Consider the following 18,656-nt stretch of genomic DNA (forward strand, 5'->3'; position numbering starts at 1 on the left):
TGACTGGACATTTTTGTAAAGGAATTATGTTTAAAAGTCTAAAAGATATGTGAGTGCAGAGGAAATGCCCACTTTCAAGATGGCGGCCAACAAGTGTCAACGGCCCACCCATCGGCCCGGCGTGGCCCAGAGCGCCCAGGCTGCAGGAGGCTGAGGGGTGGGACTCGATGACCCATGGAGCTGTGAGGAGCGTGACCGTGGACGTGGCGGGCCAGGAGGCACCGATCCCACCTGCGCGAGGGCACGGTTTCCAGAAAAGCAGCACAGCAAGAGTGGGGTTTGAACCTGTTGAGATGGTTGAGCCTGCGACCACGCAGTGGGGAGAGGAGGTGTCTTGCCTGGAATGAGCTAGAGGGGCCTGGGCCACAGGTGGGGAGAGTGCAGTGGCCGAGATCCCCACAGGGGCGGCCACTGGGGGACACAGCTCACCAGCCCTCATCGCTTCCCTCTGGCCCAGCGCCGTGTGGGTGGACTCCAATCCGCTGGCCTGGGCGCCACAGGAGTTCAGTCATGGCCTCAGATACGGGGAAGGCGGAGAGGTGAAGAGGAGGCGAAGAAGCTGAAGAAGACAGAGGAGGAGGAAGAGGCAGGACAGGATCCAGATGGGGTCTCTGTCCTCAAGGCGCCCCAGTTCCCCCGCCGGCAGGACAGGTGACACTTTTCCTTTAATAATTCTTTAAAATTGAGTGGCAGTGGCTCACCACACTGTATAGGGGTGACACCTTTTTCTTTCCAGTGCATTCCAACTCGGAAGCAGCCCGGAGTTGTTGAGAAGGTAACACATTTGGGGCTTTTATCCTTTTCTTTCTAATTGCAGGGCTCAGGAGAGCGGCGGCGCCGCCATCTGTACAGCATTCATCATCTCTGCTGCGACGGGAGAAATGAGTCATTTTAACATAAAATGTAGAACTGCCATGAAATTCAAATTGCAGTTCTTTGACAAGAATTATGATGTTTGTGGAAAAGCTCTTGGAGGGCGCTAAGGGATCACGGGGAAGGCAGCAGCGGCCTTTGCTCCTGAGAAAAATGGCTGCGGTCCCCGCAGAGCAGGCCACCAGGTGCTCCTGGCCTGGGTTTGGGGGTGCCACGGGGGCGTCCATGGACCATCCTGCCAAGGTGCACTGGACCAAGGCCCATTCCTTAATTTTTTCCACACTCTTGCTCTTGAACATAAAAGAAGACTCCACGCCGAAGACTGGGAGCGCCTCGTGAATCAGAGTCATCTTCCCAGGAGTGTGAGCTGCAGAGGCAGAATTCTGCCAAGTTCGCTATCAGTGCAGCAAAGCCCAAGCTTCTCTTGCCTTCTGGAAACCAGATCTGCACCCCCTTCTTAAAGGGGCCGCCAAGAACACTCCTGGCCAGTCCACAATGTGCCCTGGACCCCACCCAGGGCCTACAGATCCGGTGAAAGGAGTGGCCCAGCAGGAGGAGGGAAGGAACATTCCTCAGATACCAGTTGTTCAAATAGTAGCAAAGGCTACCAGGAAACACGCCTGCAAATCTGCACCCTGACAAGTGCTCTCGACACTCCCTGTTCCTAAAACGTGCAAGTATCCCTTGTCCTCAGAAAGGAAAAATGTTCAGGTTCTAAGTTCTTCGTGCAAAGGCTGGGCACGTGAGATTATACTGTCATCCCTTTACAGAGCGAAGAGTGTAGCATCTTCCATCCCACAGGCGCCAGGGTCTGTGGCCTCCCTGGGGTCCGTGGCTCCGGTGGGGCCCTGGTTAACTGGTGGTGGCTTCGCTGAGGCTGGCCGGCCTGCGTGACCATCCTGGTGTCCCCAGTCCCGGCGGGGCCACTCCTGGCCTAACTCTGCTCAGGCCTGGGTTTCCATCAGCCAGAACATGCTTTTGCAAGGAGGAAGCCACGGCAGTGGAGTCCTTGCCCGCTGCAGCCAGGGGAGTCGCTCACAATCTGCCAACTTCCCGGGATTTTAGTTTCAGTGTGGCCAAAGGTCACCAGGAAATGAGCCGACGTGCCCAGCCTGCCCTTGAACTAGACGGGGCTCTGGGTGGCCTGTGCGGACCTGCTGATGTGTTTTCCAGGGAGAGGTTTTGACTCCAGGTTGTTGCCATTTGTCGGCAGGCTGCATGCATGACCCCTGCCCCCAACCCAGCCGCACCTGGAGCGTCCCGGCGGCACACGTGGGGATGTTACCAGGAGGAAGTGAGCGTGCCCAGGTGTCAGCCCCGGGACGATGAACACTCAGTTACCAGCGGGGTGTGCCCCAGCGGGTGTGCCCCAGGTAGGGTGTGGCGTAGGCGAGGGTAAGTGGGAGGTCAGCGTGGGTTCACTCCTTCTGGGCTGGGCCAGGAAGTGTGGCATGGATGGGGGGAGGGACACTAAGAGCATGAGGTGGGGGAAGGGTGTCTGGCTGAGAGCCTGAAAGAAGAGCGGATGCCTGGACTCGGGCAAAGTGTCCTCTCTCAGGCAGGACGCACCCCGTAAGCTGGGAGATGAACAATTTCTTTGAAGGTGAAATAGCAGTGAGGAGGCCGAACTGCCCCTGGCGGTCACCCACTGAGAGATCCTGGCCTGGCAGAAAGGGGGCAAAAGGCTACCAACATGATTTAGAAGTAATTAGTACAAAGTCAGGGCTTGGGAAGAGCTAGGCGCACCCCTGGCCACACCTGCAGCTGGGTGGGCGGGGCTCGGTTCCAGGCAGGTAAAGACAAAGGCTACACCCCTTGTCAATCCTGCTGCCCCAGGATGCACCTTTGCTCACCCTCTGACCCTGCCAGCCGCCACCAGGAACTTCTCTGTTCTTCCAAGAGGCAATCAGAAAGTCTGCAGTGGTGGAGGGGCAGCTGATGTTTCTGGGGCAGTGAGGAAGGACTCAGTCTGGCTTGTTGGTTCCCATTTGCTCAGACTCAGTCAAGTCCCTGTCCCCACGGGGTGAGAAGGCCCAGCAGCATCCAGACACGGTCAACGCGGACACCTGCCACATTGGGGTGGCCGACACTCAACAGCAGCTCCTGAGCAGGTCCTGCTCTAAATGAGTTATGCGTGAACACCTCACAGCTCCTTGTGGGCTCTTACTGTCATCAATACTCTGGAGATGGGAAACTGAGGCGAGGAGGATTGGTTGTCCACAAGCATGCAGCGGGTGAAGGGAGCAGAGGTGGGCTTGAATCCAGGAGCTAGCCACTGTGTGGCCCTCGCTGCTTTCCTGGGAGGCCAGGGATCGCACCTGCTTGAACACTCATCTGTGAGGTGGGCGTGGGTTTCGCCTTGAGATGCGTCTGGGGGTACTTTCTGGTCCTGAGCGAGCCCCAAGTTTCCTGTGCAGTCAGGGAATGGGTCCCACTGTACTGCTGCCAAGGCCTTTCCTTCCGGATGGTGCGAGTGTGGGCAGATGGCCCACCTCCAAGCCCCTCACATCAGTGACAAAGTCCTTGCATCCAGTGGGGGGCTCAGTGTCCAGACCTTGGAGCCATTCACCCATGTCTGCCTCACAGCCACCCAGGGTGCGCTTAGGGAACAGACTGGTGAGGGTCCAGGGCTCACCACCTACACAGCAGGGCTACCAGGAACAGTATTTTGGGGATAATCTTGATAATCCCAACCTGTAGCTGCAGCGATGGAGACCCTTGACAGCCAGCCTCCTGGTTTTCTTTTGGGTTGGAGGTAGATGAGGTCCTGCTCTAGCTTGGGCCAGGTACTTGCTCTGTGACCAGAAAATCATGGTTCAAACATTGCAATGCCTCGGTTTGCCTGTTACGAAGCATAAGAGTAGTGTTTTTTGTTTTTGTTTTTTTTTTGGTTCTTCTGGACCCAAGTTTTTTTTTTAAGATTTATTTATTTATGCATACAAGAACTGGGGTACAGGCCAGAGATGCAGGAGGTGAGAGGATTCACCAGAGACAGAGTGGGGAACAGAACAGGCAGATTGACCAAAGTACACTGCTGCGGGGAGCAGCGGGCGAGACAGGAGAGGTCTGCTGTGCCATGTGGGTAGCTTCCTGGCCAGGAACTCATGGTAGAGGCTGCAGATAGCTTCGCAGTGCTGTGCTTAACCCCTTGCACCACCTGGACCCCTGGACCCACAGTTCTAACAGGCATCTTGACAAGAGCACTGGCCTGCAAGTTGGGGCATCCTAGCCCCTGTCCTAAGTCTACCCCAGCTCCATGTATGCGGCAGTCATTTCGTCTGTGTGTGTTTAGGTTTCTCATCTTTACAGGGAACCTGACCCTGGATTGAAGTCTCAAGTTGGTATCCTATGGACCAGACCCAGCAGGAACTTACTTTTTGCAGAAGTCCGAGGAAGTTGCTTCTCTAAGGCACCCGGCCCCATCTCAACCTGGGTTTTGCTGCCACATGGGCTGAGTGGATTTGAAGCAGACAGTAAAACTCTTGGGAAAGGCCTACATTGCAGCTAGCCTGAGGTGGCTATCCCAGTTGGGCAAACATCAGACCGGCAGATTAAACATATATTTAACAGGGAGATGGGAGGAAGAGAGTCGCAGTAGGCCTTCAAGGTTCCTAATCAACCCGGAAAGCAGTCTGGAGAGTAGGAGCATGCACAAGGCCACACACATGCTCGAGAGACCGGGGAGGGTGCCTGACACTGACATATCTCTGGCTGAATATTAGGTCTTGTGCCACGCAGAGAAGACACTAGACCTGTCAGAAAGTAAAAGCTGGGCCACACTTGTAAACTGCCTGTACTCTGAATGCCTCCCCAACCCTCACACAAATCCACTGGCAAAGAGTAGAGGCTTTAGTGGCTCAAGGTGTTTGAGTACAATATCTGAGCAGTTACTGGCTGACCATACATGCTGACCTCAGGGTGACCACAGTAAACCCACGCTTAAAAGACAAGAATAACAATCACTTAAACACACACACTCCACAATAAAACTGACCAGAGATATCAGTGGCTACACACTGCAGTTGAGGAAGATTCTATAGGATTTTTAATTTTTATTTATTTATTTATTTATTTTTAAAAGAAATCCACTTCTTTTTTTTTTTTAAATTTTTTTTTTTTTAATAGAGGCATGCTTTATTTATTTGTTTGCTGGTTTGTTTGTTTTGTTTATACAAGCACTGGGTACAGTCAGAAGCGCGGGAGGGTGAGAGAATTCACCAGAGCCAGAGCGGGGAGCAGAGCAGGCAGAAGGACCGAAGTACACTGCTGAGGGGAGCAGCGGGCGGCAGGAGAGGTCTGCGCGCCATGTGGGACCCTCCTCTGGTGGCCGGGGAGCAGCCGGGGATCAAACCGGCGGCGCAGAGGCCGCGCGCAGTTTCGCAACCCAGCGCTCAACTGCTGCGCCACCGGGGAGGCCCTCTATAGGATTTTTTAAACGAAGTTACTAAATAAAAATACAGCAACCACCACCCCTTGGGAGCAAGGGTATGAATCAGAATCCAGAGTTGCTACAATTATTACCTGACGTGTCCAGGAACCACATACTAGGGAAAAAGAAGACTATGGCCCATATTTAGGGAGATTAAAAAAAGCAGTGAACAGACATTGCCTGAGGAGGCCCAGATGTTGGATTTAGCAAAGACTTCAAAGCAGCTATTATAAGTATGTTCAAAGACCTAAAGGAAAGGCCTTAATCGTTAAGGAATTAAAGAATTACAACAATGACCCATCAAATATTGACTATCTCATTAGATACAAGGTAAAAAACAAGCCCCCCCCAGCACAATAACTGCACTGAAAAATTTACTAGACGACATAAACAGCAGATTTAAGATGGCAGAACAATCAGTGAACTTGAAAGCAGATTAATGAGTATCATCCCATCTGTAGAAAAAATAAACTCAAGAAACTTGAATCTGGTGCTCAGCAAGCACATGAACATATGTGTTATGGGAGTCCCAGATGGAGAAGAGAGGGAGAAAGAAATCTTTCAAACAGGTAAGAAAAAAATCCCCAAATTTGATGAAAATCATCCACTTACATATCCAATCAGTACAACAAAACCCCAAGATAAATACAAAGAAATCCATACTTAGATACACCACGAATAGCTATAAGAGCCAAGAAGAAGGCAGGGTGTAAAAAACAAAACTGCACCATATGAGGAAAGAACTATGTTTAACAGCTACCTTATTATCAGTGACAAAGGAGTCAAGAAGGCAGTAATAATATTCACTGCTGAAAGAAAAAAAAAAATTTTTTTTTTAAGATTTATTTATTTAGGGCCTCCCCTGGTGGCGCAGCAGTTGAGCGCTGGGCTGTGAAGCTGCCCGCAGCCTCTGCAGCGCCGGCCACCGGCAAGGGTTCCACACAGCGCGCAGACTTCTCCTGCCACCTGCTGCTCCCCTCAGCAGTGTATTCGTCAGTCTGCCTGTTCTGTTCCCCACTCTGGCTCTGGTGAATTCTCTCACCCTCCCACACTTCTGACTGTACCCAGTGCTTGTATAAACAAATAATCTTAAAAAAAATTATTTATGCATACAAGAGCTGGGGTACAGCCCAGAGGTGTGGGGGGTGAGAGGATTCACCAGAGAGAGTGTGGGCAGCAGAACAAGCGTATTGACTGAAATATACTACTGAGGGGAGCAGCGAGCAACACAGGAGAGGTCTGCTGCGCCATGTAGTCAGCTCCCTGGTCGGGGATGGAACTCATGCTGCAGTGGCTGCAGACAGCTTCATAGTGCTGAAACATAACCCCTTGCACCACAAAGAAGGCACCCCCAAAAATATTTGTTAACCAAGAATTTTATAGCTAGAAAAACTGTCCAAAAATGAAGCGAGACACATTTTTAGCTATGTATTGAGAAAATTCATTACAAGTAAATCTGACCTAAAATAGTTATTTTTCAGCACTTTTGGTCTGGGGGGGAAAAAAAAAAAGACACCAGAAGAATACCTGGATCTACATACAGAAAAGGACAGATAAAATTACATAGGTAAACGTGAAAGACTCACCAAATTTACTGAGATGACATCATCACTCTTTGAAAGCGACCACACTAAAGTGGTTCTTCCCAGCACTCCATCTGGGAAAACGTGAAGAACCCTAAGAACAGAAAGCCCTGGTCTTCTGTGGAGCTGCCCTGTGCCCTCAGCACCTAGACCCAGATGCCTAGGTGTACAGTTCTTTGGTCTGCACTTCTGCCAACACAGGCACAAGTGTCCCACCCAGCAAGTGTTTTGCAAACTGCCAATCAAAGCAAACGACACTTTGTCCCCCATTGCCTGCATCTGCGGCTGCGTTCAGTGCTGGCCAACTGCATCCCCACCTAGACTGGAGCTATTGTCTTAGAGATGCATCTCTTCACCAGCGTCATCTCCACTGTGCGGGGCTTGATGTGCTCTGGACAAAGTTTGTATTTGCTGAGACATCAAGAGGAGGAGTAATTGACTCAAGCAACACTAGTGGAGATTAACTAGGTTTCTATCATGACAATAGCATGGGCATAGGGCAAAAAATGGGTTTTTGATACCACCAGAACTTGGCCTTCCACTGATTTATATGGAAATCCACAGTCCTGTTTAGAGCTTATGAATGTGGGTGTGGTTCACAGGAAGGATATATTCGAAGTGGAACAGGCTAAATGTAACACATTATGTCATACTATATCTATAAATTAGCTCAAAATGGACCATACACATAATGTAAAACCTGAAACAAAGGAAAAAGTTAATATGCTTCAGGTTAGGCAAAGACTTCTTAGATATAAGACCGAAAGTATGATCTATGACAAACCATGAAACTGAACTTTATCAAAATAACTCAAGCTCTCTGAAAGAGAGAGAAAATATTTGCAAATCACATCTGACACAATGAATGTACATCCAGAATATATAAAACTCATTAATAACAAAACTCATTAACAAAGAACATGAAAACAAAAAAGAAAAATCCTTTTCTCATTTGAACAGATACCTTATCAAAGAAGATAGACGGCTGTCAAAGAAATGAAAAGATGTTCAACATCATGAGTCCTTAGGGAGATGTAAATCAAACCCATAATGAGAACACTTATTAGCGTGGCTGAAATATAGAGCGAGCGCTGGAGTAGAAACTGATCCCATACAGACTGCTGATGGGAGAGGAGAAGGGTGGATGCCCTGCAAGGAGGCAGTGCGTTGTCACTTACCATACAAACCAGGGATCCAGCTACTAGGCACTTAAGTGAAATGAAAACTTATCCTCTCGTAAGAACCTGTACATGATTGTTCATCATCTCCCAAAACTGGAAACAACTCTAAGTTCCTACACTGGGGAATGGATAAACAGACTGTGATGGAATTTAAGGCAGTGCAAGGCTACTGAGCCATAAAATGGAACCCACCACTGACACCTACGTATAAATGAAACTCAAATGCTTTACGCTAATTGGCAGCAGTAGACTCCAAGGCTACATGTTGGAATGGCTCCATTTGTATGACTCTCTCAAAAAAGAGAAACTATAGGGGCAGGATTTGTGAGGAAGAGGGGTTGAGTGTAAAGGGCTACAATGGTTTTTGCTGGGGATGATGTAATTTTCTATATATTAATTGTAATTGACAATGCTTATAAGGCTGTATGCCTGTCAAAAACTAGTTTAGGGCCTCCCCGGTGGCGCAGCGGTTGAGCGCTGGGTTGCGAAACTGCGCGCGGCCTCTGCGGCGCCGGTTCGATCCCCGGCTGCTCCCCGGCCACCAGAGGAGGGTCCCACATTGCGCGCAGACCTCTCCTGCCGCCCGCTGCTCCCCTCAGCAGTGTACTTCGGTCCTTCTGCCTGCTCTGCTCCCCGCTCTGGCTCTGGTGAATTCTCTCACCCTCCCGTGCTTCTGACTGTACCCAGTGCATGTATAAACAAAACAAACAAACAAACCAGCAAACAAATAAATAAAGCATGCCTCTATAAAAAAAAAAAAAAAATTAAAAAAAAAACTAGTTTAATGCATGTAAATTATATCTTAATAAAAAAGATGAAAGAAATAAGACAGATTAAATCTATATAGATGTACATTAAACAATGACTGCAACAACGTAAATGTCAATAGGGGTGGCAGTTAAATTAAAATGACAATCCCAGGACTCCCCGGTGGTGCAGGCGGTTGAGTGCAGCGCTGTGACGCTGTCCGCAGCCTCTGCAGTGCTGGTTCAATCCCTGCCGGCCGTGGAGAAACCCACATGGCGAGAAGACCTCTCCTGTCTCTCCCGCTGTTCCCCTCAGCAATGTACTTCGGTTGGTCTGTCTGTTCTGTTCCCCAATCTGTCTCGGGTGAATCCTCTCACCCTCCCGCACATCAGGCCTGTACCCCGGTTCTTGTATAAAAATAAAATAAATACAAAAGACAATTACAAGCCAATATTTATAGCAATGAAAAAGCTCACCACCCCGCCCCTGCCAAGTGTAATGACATGAGAAAATTATAAATTATGAGGATTATAAAGCTGCATGAAACCAGAAACAGTGGGTAAACAGACCAAACCAGTATCTTATTTTAAAAAGTTTTATTCCGCAGATTTAGAAATTTGAGATTTTTTTTTTTAATAACTGCAAAAGAAATTCAGTCACACCTAATGATTAATTAACAGAATGTAGTGGTGTATTATCTAAACAGAAATCGTGCTGATGTGCCATAATAAATTGTCTATTAGTAAAAAAATACACTTTAGGGCACAGCATTGTATCACAAATTACAGTAGGGATACTTTGCAAGAGTTTAATCAAACTAGAGAATTCTGAGTAACCATATCTTTTAAATGCAGCACTTAAAAATGTAACAACTCTGTGCATTCTTTTTCTTAAAAAAATGACCTTGTGTTTGTCATAGAAATGCTGCTTTATTGCTGCAGAGGTCAAAGTTCAAGGCTCAAGAGGTACAGGAGGGAATACAAAGGTAGCCTTAAGAAAACTTGGTTTTGTTTATGTATAAAAAAGGTAAAGTTTATAAAAGTTAATTTACAAACCAAGAACAAAAGTGGTATGCACGCATTATGTACAAGCATCCTTAAAACATCAAAAATTTCAAATGCATAGCCAAAAAGAACAGAAAACCACCATTGCCCCTCGCAAAATAAAAAAAAAAAAAACCTCCAAATCACACCATTATTTTCTTTTGGGTGATTATACATTTCTGAAACCACCAAATCCACAATTAACTCATTTTTTTTTTCATGATACAGTATCTAGATGTGCACAAAAGCCATAAAACCTTAGTAATACACAGAGAGAATGATCTAAGAATTAAAAACATGAGGGTAAGGCATTCCTGCTGGTTAGTATATCTGTGGTGATATGGTTAATTCATAGATCCAAAGAGGCCACGGAACCAGTCTCACATGCTTTGGTGTCCTTCCCTAAGAAAATGTGTTTTCATATACAATAAGAAATTGTCTTCACTTGACTCCCTCCCTGCCCCACCCCCCAAAAGCTATAAATTCCCCTTGCTGTACAGTTCTTTTAAACCCACTACAATGGTTATATATAGTTTCCAGGTGCATTTTAGAAATGTGTGCATATTACTTCATGCATAATAAAATAAGATGTGTATGCCAGGCCGGGGCCATAATGAAGTTTGAAAAGTGTACTTTGGAAAGGACAGAACTCAAATGCACCCAATTTACTGGCTGGTATTTTAACGGAAATCAATATATGAAGTTAAGCAGTGACCATAAAAAAGTACAAAAGTCAATACAAAGCAAAACATCTCTGAATCTCTAGCCAATACCAATAGTTCATCAATCACAAACATGCAGTTTGCAGCATGTTTTCTGACCGTGGTTCAGGGGCATGCTCAGGAATCTTCATCAATTCAAACAAAATACTTAATACTAACAAATTGCAGTATCAATTCTAAGGAAAGTATAATACTTGATAGAGTGGTTCCATTTAGATTTAGTAAGTTTAACCCAGTTTCACATTATTTAATCAAGTTCCTATATTTTAAGAGTTAAAAGTGGTCAATCAGAACAGAAACACAGTTTGCTCCAACAAGATAATTTGGATCTCCAGGAAGACACTTATTTTGCCAGGTTTTAGGGTCACCTATGAGAGAAAAAGAAGTTTATGTCATTTGGAGTTGGTTAAATGGCTAGCTGTCATGCTTTGCAATCATGGCACATACATAAATGCATATATTTAGATAAATGCACAGTGCACTTATATCAAAACTCAGTACCATCTTTCAATACAGCTCCACTGGAATCTAATCATTCAAAAAATTTTCAGATATTTTATTCACTGCATTTTCACAATGAATAAAAGTTAGGGTGACCATACACCTGGGACAGACAGTTGCAGTCTGCACCTCAGTCCACATAATTACTAACAGCACCCTTCTTTCACTTTCTGTCTGGATAATTATATGATCACTCATTTGAGTAGTGTGAGAGAATGTCCTTCTCACACTCCACTACAGAATAATATATGAAATCCTGAAAAGTCTGGTTCTTGAAGATTCCCCTCTCATTCTCATTTTCTCTCACTCACTCGCCGCCCCCTGACTGGATCATAATTGCTCAGCCCCGATGCAACAAAATCACTTGTGGAGCCTAGAAAATGCGCTGACTTTGTGAGTCTGAGAGGTACGTGAGTTTTAAACAAGCTCTTGGTGACTTGAGATTTGCAGTTAGAGCTAAGAAGTCCTGGGAGTAGATGCTAAATATGAAGAAGACCATTGCAATGTCTCTGTGGTATCAAGGTACATGTGACAGCCAAAGCTGTTGATTTTTGTCTCCCTTACAGCAACAGTGCTCAACCAGGAACGATTCTGTTCCCCAAAAGGAACAATGTCTGAAGACGTTTTTTGCTTATCACAACTGGCATTTAATGGGTAGAGTCCAGGAGGGCTCGCTCTAAACATCCCACAATGCACAGGAAAGTCCCTATAAAAATGAATCACCTGAAACCCCCTGCCTCCAGTAATCCATGTACCACACAAGCACTACTGGACTCATGCAGTGATCTAACCTCACAGATGTATATAGGATTATCAATACTAAGGATTAGACACTGTCCAGGCAATGAGACAGCTATGACAAATCATGGAAGTAAATCAAAATGTCTTATCTTTATATGGATGTAATAATTTTTGTTGGGATCAAGTCAGTAGTTATCAAAATCAACCTTTGACTTTTTAAACAGAAATTTGTAAGTGCGAAGTGTTTTAAGCCATACAGGATCACATAAAGGTGACTACACTCAAATTAACACAGAAAAATGGTCTCAGTCTAATAAAATAATGTGGTCTGTGGCACAAAATGCAGGAGTAACAAATGGAGAGATCATTTATGCTTTGTATTATCTAGGGAAAAAAAACACTTTTATGAAACAAGAAGCTACAATAGGTAGTAATTTTAATGATCCCTATCCTGTTTAGAGGGTAATCAGAACTCAAGCTACAACCTGACTTTCAGAAATTAAATGTGGTTTTATGTTAATTCATTAATTCATACTAGGCTAATAATTTTTCAGTGAAGTCCCTAAAGAAACAACTTTAATATCTAGTGTGCTAACATTAACTTTTTCCAGAAAATAGGGTTATTTGTGAAATCAGGAAATAAACATTTTTATGTAATTTTATACCTTGCAGTATTAAAATATGCTCCTATAATCCTTGTACTATGAAACTCTTCACACTAAACTAAAACTTTATGGTGTTTACCTGATTCATAAAAAATTCAAAAATAGGACTTTAAACTCTTTTTTTTCTGTATCAGGTTAAAGTCAGCTATATCAAAAATACAGTTTCAATCGGTAACTGACTCAGTCACCCAAGGAAGTAAGAAACGTGAAAATGCAATGGAAGCTTTAAATTATGATCTTAAGAGCAAAAAGTCATTTAAAAATAGTATAAGAAATTATTTAGAGTTTTACACTGAAAATCCATGGCCAAGTATGATCACAGTGGAAGGTCTTTTGTCTTTCAAGTTTCTCTGGTGTATATACCTTATCAATTGAAAAATCAAAGAAAGGTAACCAATATTAGAAATTATTACATAAAGGAATAAAATCATTTTAGTAGGGTGGAAATGTCTATATAGATGTAGGACAATATCAATTCTCCCGTTGCATGTTAAAAATTTTGACAGAACAAGTAATTTTGTTGAACACCAAGAAATGGTCAACTTTTGGTCAAATTGTAAAGGTTTAAAAGGTAGAAAGGTTTCTACCTTTCCATGCTCATTTACAATACATGCCCTATAAAGAAATTTCCGAACACTGGTGATGCCTACAAGGCCACAGGAACAGAGGCAGAGATCTGCTAACATACAGCACGGGTAGCTCCACCAGCCCAGGGTTTAATCAACGACAGTACCCAAAGCCCCCAAAGGACAGAGTGAAGACAGCATACCCGACGAGGAGTCGGATGATTTTAGAGCAAAAGACCAACCGTCAGGAGTCATGGACGCACAGTGTGGTAAGCGCAGCTCCACAGGCTTCAGGAACTTGAGACCATGGGGCCCACACATCACTAAGGGGCTCAGCAGCGTCTCGCCTGGAGTCAGGGGAAGGGTAGGGATGAGAGGTTAGATGAGCCACTGCCTCCTAGACCCATAGTTCTCTGCACTCTCCTTCACTAAGAGGCTTTAAAGCCAAGTAGGGCTTGTTCTCTTACAACAGCACAGACCAAGGAAAGTGTAATTAAAATTTTTTCAGCAGTCAGATCAAAAAGAACAAGTGAAATCATAGGTATAACCAAAAATATATGCAATATTATTTCAACATTCATTCAACATACTAAATCTTTGTAATTAGTGTGTATTTTACACTTCTGTGTATTTACAGTTTACACATTTCAAAGTAGCAACATTTCAAGCATTAAAGAGTTACATGTAGCTGATGGCTACTGCACTGGATCACCAGGTTCTTATAAGATATATTCAAATGTACTTTTTAGAAATGTTACTTATATCTTGCGTTTTTAATGCTGTATTTGCTACAGATTTGGCTTAAGGGAGTCACACAGGGCCAATATACGTCACCATTCTGCCAAAATGTAAGAAAATGAGCTCAAGTAATATATTTAAGGAAGTAGAAGAGCACTGCCAGAAGATTCTTAAAGTCATAACATAGCTGGTCGTAAGATTATGATAACTCAGGAAAATTGTATAAAATAACAGTATTCTTGGATTAAGAAGGTCACAAACATGTTTCATTAAGAACCTATAGAGATATTTCACTCACTCTGCTGAGTGTTCAGTGTGTTCACTCTGGGATGAGGAGTTAAGATGGCAACTGCCCCCATGAGGCTTATGTTCCACAATGGGGTGACAGGTTTTATAAAGCAAAGCCTTTCTGAGTGGGGGTTATCTAAATCATCTCTGGAGATGTAAGGGTTGAACAACTAAAAAACACATTTGGGGAGGTCAGCAAAGACTGCCAAAAGATGGGTGAGAAGGCCCAATGACCTGCTGTCACTTCTACTCTGTACTGTGCTCACCTGGGTTAACTGTGGGTCACCCCCTGCAAGCCGTCGATGCCATCCCAGGGCACCCCACCGCAAGCCCATTATACTATCCCAGTGGACTCCTGTACACAGTGCCCATTTGACAGATGCCCCCTGATGGAAGGAACATGTGGTGACCAGTGTGGAGGCAGAAAAGGTCACACTGATAGAGCACTGTGATTCTGAAAAGCACATAGAGCAATTCAAGTTATTAAACACAGAAAATGAACTTATTTACCTTTTTCCTTATCTAAGGGTGGGAGGATGCTGTTGTCTCGGCAGACCTTGAAATAGATTTCCTGCTCTACTCCCTCAGGAATGGCCCCTTGCGGGATGATTATACTAACGCCGGTTTCGATGGAACTCAACACCCCACCGTTGCTGTTGAACACGCCTCGGGCCGTGGCCACCACGGTGTGACCGTCCTCGTCATCCTCGTCATCCACAGCTGAGGGACTGATAGTGCAGAAACGGCTCATGATTGCATTCCCAGTAATACACAGAGGCTGTCTTCACTATAGCAGTAACTGCTTTCACCTTATTTTTATTTCCTCATATAATTAAGAAATTACTTACTTTAACAAAGTAAGTTTTCTGCTACATATTTTGCTCACAGGGATAACAAAGCATAATCTTCCTGGAGAAAGCGGTTTTACTTCTGAAGCCGACAGAGATCTTTTCCTTCAAGTACTGATTTCTGCACCAGACTGTACAAGCCTAATACCTGCTCACCCAACTTTTCAGTTTGTTGGTTTTAAGAAGCATGTATTTAACCATCATGAAATTGGTGTTTCAAACTGGTGGCATGTCAGAGTTTAATTGGTAGCACACTTTTTTTTTCCTTTTTAGTGATAAATAAGATAACGGTACAGCTTATACATGCTAAAACACTAATTTCTTTACCTCTCTAGATTTTAAGTGTTACACTTAGGGTCTTTCCTAAGCACTCCCTGAACACTGTATGCCACTGTTGTCAGCCAAGACTTCCTGAAGTAAAATTTTAAGCCAGGATCTAACATGAACAAAAAGATGGACAAGCAAAATGAAATTATGTGATGGGAGCAGCCTCTTTCCCACACAACTACAGCCTTAAGGATGAACTTATCCCCTAAGGGAGCCATACCACATGATACCCATGAAGAGGAACCTGCTAGTCCACATCTCATGACTGGCCTTTCTCTTGGGAAGCAGGCTACAGGTGGCCCTTGGTTCTGCCAGTGGGTGCTTTCTGTGGCAATGGGTGGTGGCTGGAAAATGCAGGAAGATTAGTAGGCTATGGCAAGCTTATGTGTGAGCAGAATGGGTTTGGTCAATCACTACATAATGTTGGAAGAGAATTTATGGAGTGTTGGTTCAAACAAACACTGTTTTGTTTGCTCAGTCATCTTTCTCACTGAAACTATAAATGTTTTTTAACAATTATTTTGAGATTATATCTTTCTAACATTACTGTTGAACAAATCATGTATGAAAAACATTCTTCAGATGTTCTCCAAACATATAACCATCTGAAGGTTAGAGATTATGGAAGTCATGCTTGGTTTAAGAATATGGGCTCTTGGGGCCTCCCTGGTGGTGCAAGGGGTTCCGCACAGGACTATCTGCAGCCTCTGCAGCATGAGGTCAATCCCCGGTCGGCCAGGGAGCTACCCACATGGCAGAGCAGACCTCTCCCATCTCTCCTGCTGCTCCCCTCAGCAGTGTAGTCCACAGATATGCCTGTTCTGTTCCTAGCTCTGTCTCTGGTGAATCCTCTCACCCACCATACCTCTGGCCTGTCGTTCAGTTCTTATATGCATAAATAGATTTAAAAAAAAAAAAAAAAGAACATGGGCTCTTGAGGTGGGATGAGTGATGGCTGAATCTATCTCCCCTGACCCCAATTGTGAACTTGGGCAAAGTGCAGTGTCACTCAACCTCAGTTCTTTGTAAAATAGGGAGAAAGACAACACCTACCTACTACACAGGATTATAAGCTTTATTATTTTATTGACAATATCATGTGCCTTTCAGGATCTTCTATGTAATGGCACACACTGCAACATCTTGGACAACACTGGTCAGTTTAAAATTTGATTTAAATGATCCTTTCAAGTCTAAACTCATAAACTATATCAAACTCAAAACTCAAATAAGAAAGTCATAAGGGGGCCTCTATGGTGGTGCAGGTGGTTGAGCGCAGCACTGTGAGGCTGTTTGCAGCCGCTGCAGTGCTGGTTCGATTCCCGCTGGCCTCGGAGCAGCCAACATGGTGCAGTAGACCTTTCCTGTCGCACCCGTGCTCCCCTCAGCAGTGTATTTTGTTGGTCTGCCTGTTCTGTTCCCCACTCTGTCTCTGGTGAGTCCTCTCACCCTTCCGCGCGTCTGGCCTGTACCCCGTTCTTGTATAAATAAAATAAATCTTAAAAAAAAAAGTCATAAGGCCAAGACAAAGGCAAAAATCTTACCTGACAGGTATAGCTTTAGGCACTGTGCTGATATTATTTATTTGATATTTAGGTTTATCTGCATGGATAGAGAAAGTTTCCACTCCACTGTCAAACTCAGGAGGCTGTGCCGAACCATGTGCTTTCACAAGAGTTTTTGGAGAAGTAGGAGCTTTTGAGGATAAGTCGGGTTTATGTGCCGTTTCACTCGGCAGGAGATTGTGATTGAATTTAGGGCTTTCAAACTTGCGTTCAAACGGCCGAGCAGTACTTGTATATGGTTTTGGTGTGAATCGATTGTATGCTGGAGTGACCGTTTTCTGAGCCTGTTCAGCTCCATTAACTGGAGTTTTATCTGGGAAGCTTTTCTGGGGATAAAAAGTAGACTGAGCAGTATCCTCTCGATTTGTTGGTCTGAAAGTTGCTGGCTTATTCTGAGAAGGAGGTGGGTCTGGTTTCGACACTAAAGAATTCTGCTGAAAATCCAAAGACACTGAGTTACCTGAAAAACAAACATAAGCATTTTAAAACTTCCCTCAAGACTCAGAGTTGAACCACCACAATCAGAGGGCTACTCTTGACCCCAATGGCTGTTATGATGCTGAGGGGCCAGCAGTGGCACAAACACACATGGTACTATTAGTATATTCTTGGAGTCAGGATCATGCTGCTAAGGTGCTGGTCTCCAAAGATTGGAGTAACTACACTGTAACAAACAAATGAGAATCAGAATAGCAAATGTGGCTAGAATAAAAAATCAGTACACACAACTCACCATAATTAATGTCAAAAGAAAAGCCACAGAGGGCCTCCCTGGTAGCACAAGGGGTTAAGCACTGCACTATGAAGCAATCTGCAGCCTCTGCAGCATGAGTTTGATCCCCGGCCAGCCAAGGAGAAACCCACATGTCGAGGCAGACCTTTCCTGTCTTGCCCACTGCTCCCCTCAGCAGTGTATTCCAGTCAGTCAGTCTGTTCTGTTCCCCACTCTGTCTCTGGTGGATCCTCTTACCCCCTGCATCTCTGGCATGTACCCCAGCTCTTTGTATGCATAAATAAATGAAAATCTAAAAAAAAAAAAAAAAAGCCAGAGTGGGAAAAGCTATTTATAGCCACGTATAACTGAGAAAGTACTAAGATCCAAAATCTTTATAAAGGACGCATATACATCCATAAGAAAGATTCAACTAATAGGAAGATAGGCAAAGACAAAAACAGGCAAAAAACAGAAGTAAAAACAGGCAAAAAAACAGAAGTAAAAACTAGAATGCCCAGTAAACACATAGTAAGGTAAAAAATCCAAAACAAAAAATGGTACCATGTCACACCTTTTAGATTGGCAAAACTAAAAGTTTGGTAATGCCAAGTGTTGAAACAGATGTAGGACAAAAAGACCTTCTATGTACTGCTGCTGGTGGTATAAAACAGTACCAACTGAATTCTCTGAAGTGACAGGGAAAAAATAATCGCAGCGCTATATAAATAAAGAGGGAATATGTTTTTCATGAAATCAGCACAACCTCAATATCAAAACTAGGTAAGGACATCACAAAAAAGCGATTATAAAGCCAAATTCCTTCTGAACATAGTTACATATATTAAAATGATAAAGGAAAAAATACCTTATGACTATCAATATATACTGAAAAAAGCAAGTGGTGAATGGATAAACTGTGGTATATTCTTAGGGTAAAAAGATAAACCCTTTCTGAACATAAATGCAGAACACAATGCAAAAGGCAAGGTGCCAAGGTGTGTGTGTGTGTGTATGTGTGTGTATATGTGTGTGTGTGTGTATATATATATATGGCTTTTCTGTGTTCATGTTTAAAGATGGAATAGAACAATAATTCTTAAAAGCGACCATCTAAATATTTAGGG

The 18,656-nt window shown here is 44.3% G+C and overlaps 1 protein-coding gene across 4 annotated transcripts in view; it reads right to left on the reverse strand.

Annotated features, from left to right (window-relative positions):
• Positions 1-10,851: 10,851 nt before the first annotated feature.
• The window catches only part of TJP1 (tight junction protein 1), a gene marked incomplete at both ends in the record, with an annotated part of 206,526 nt that continues 198,721 nt past the window's right edge, over positions 10,852-18,656 (reverse strand). For 3 of the 4 annotated variants that reach the window (XM_084254188.1, XM_084254187.1, XM_084254190.1), the window contains 4 exons: positions 10,852-10,946; positions 13,255-13,398; positions 14,588-14,805; positions 16,797-17,277. In XM_084254188.1, coding sequence (XP_084110314.1) covers positions 10,852-10,946; positions 13,255-13,398; positions 14,588-14,805; positions 16,797-17,277 — 938 coding nt within the window. The remainder of the gene's footprint in view (positions 10,947-13,254; positions 13,399-14,587; positions 14,806-16,796; positions 17,278-18,656) is intronic. The other variant, XM_084254189.1, reaches the window with a different exon arrangement.

The sequence above is a fragment of the Talpa europaea genome (assembly GCF_964194135.1).
Source record: "Talpa europaea genome assembly, chromosome: 14".
Classification (NCBI taxonomy): Eukaryota; Metazoa; Chordata; class Mammalia; order Eulipotyphla; family Talpidae; genus Talpa; species Talpa europaea.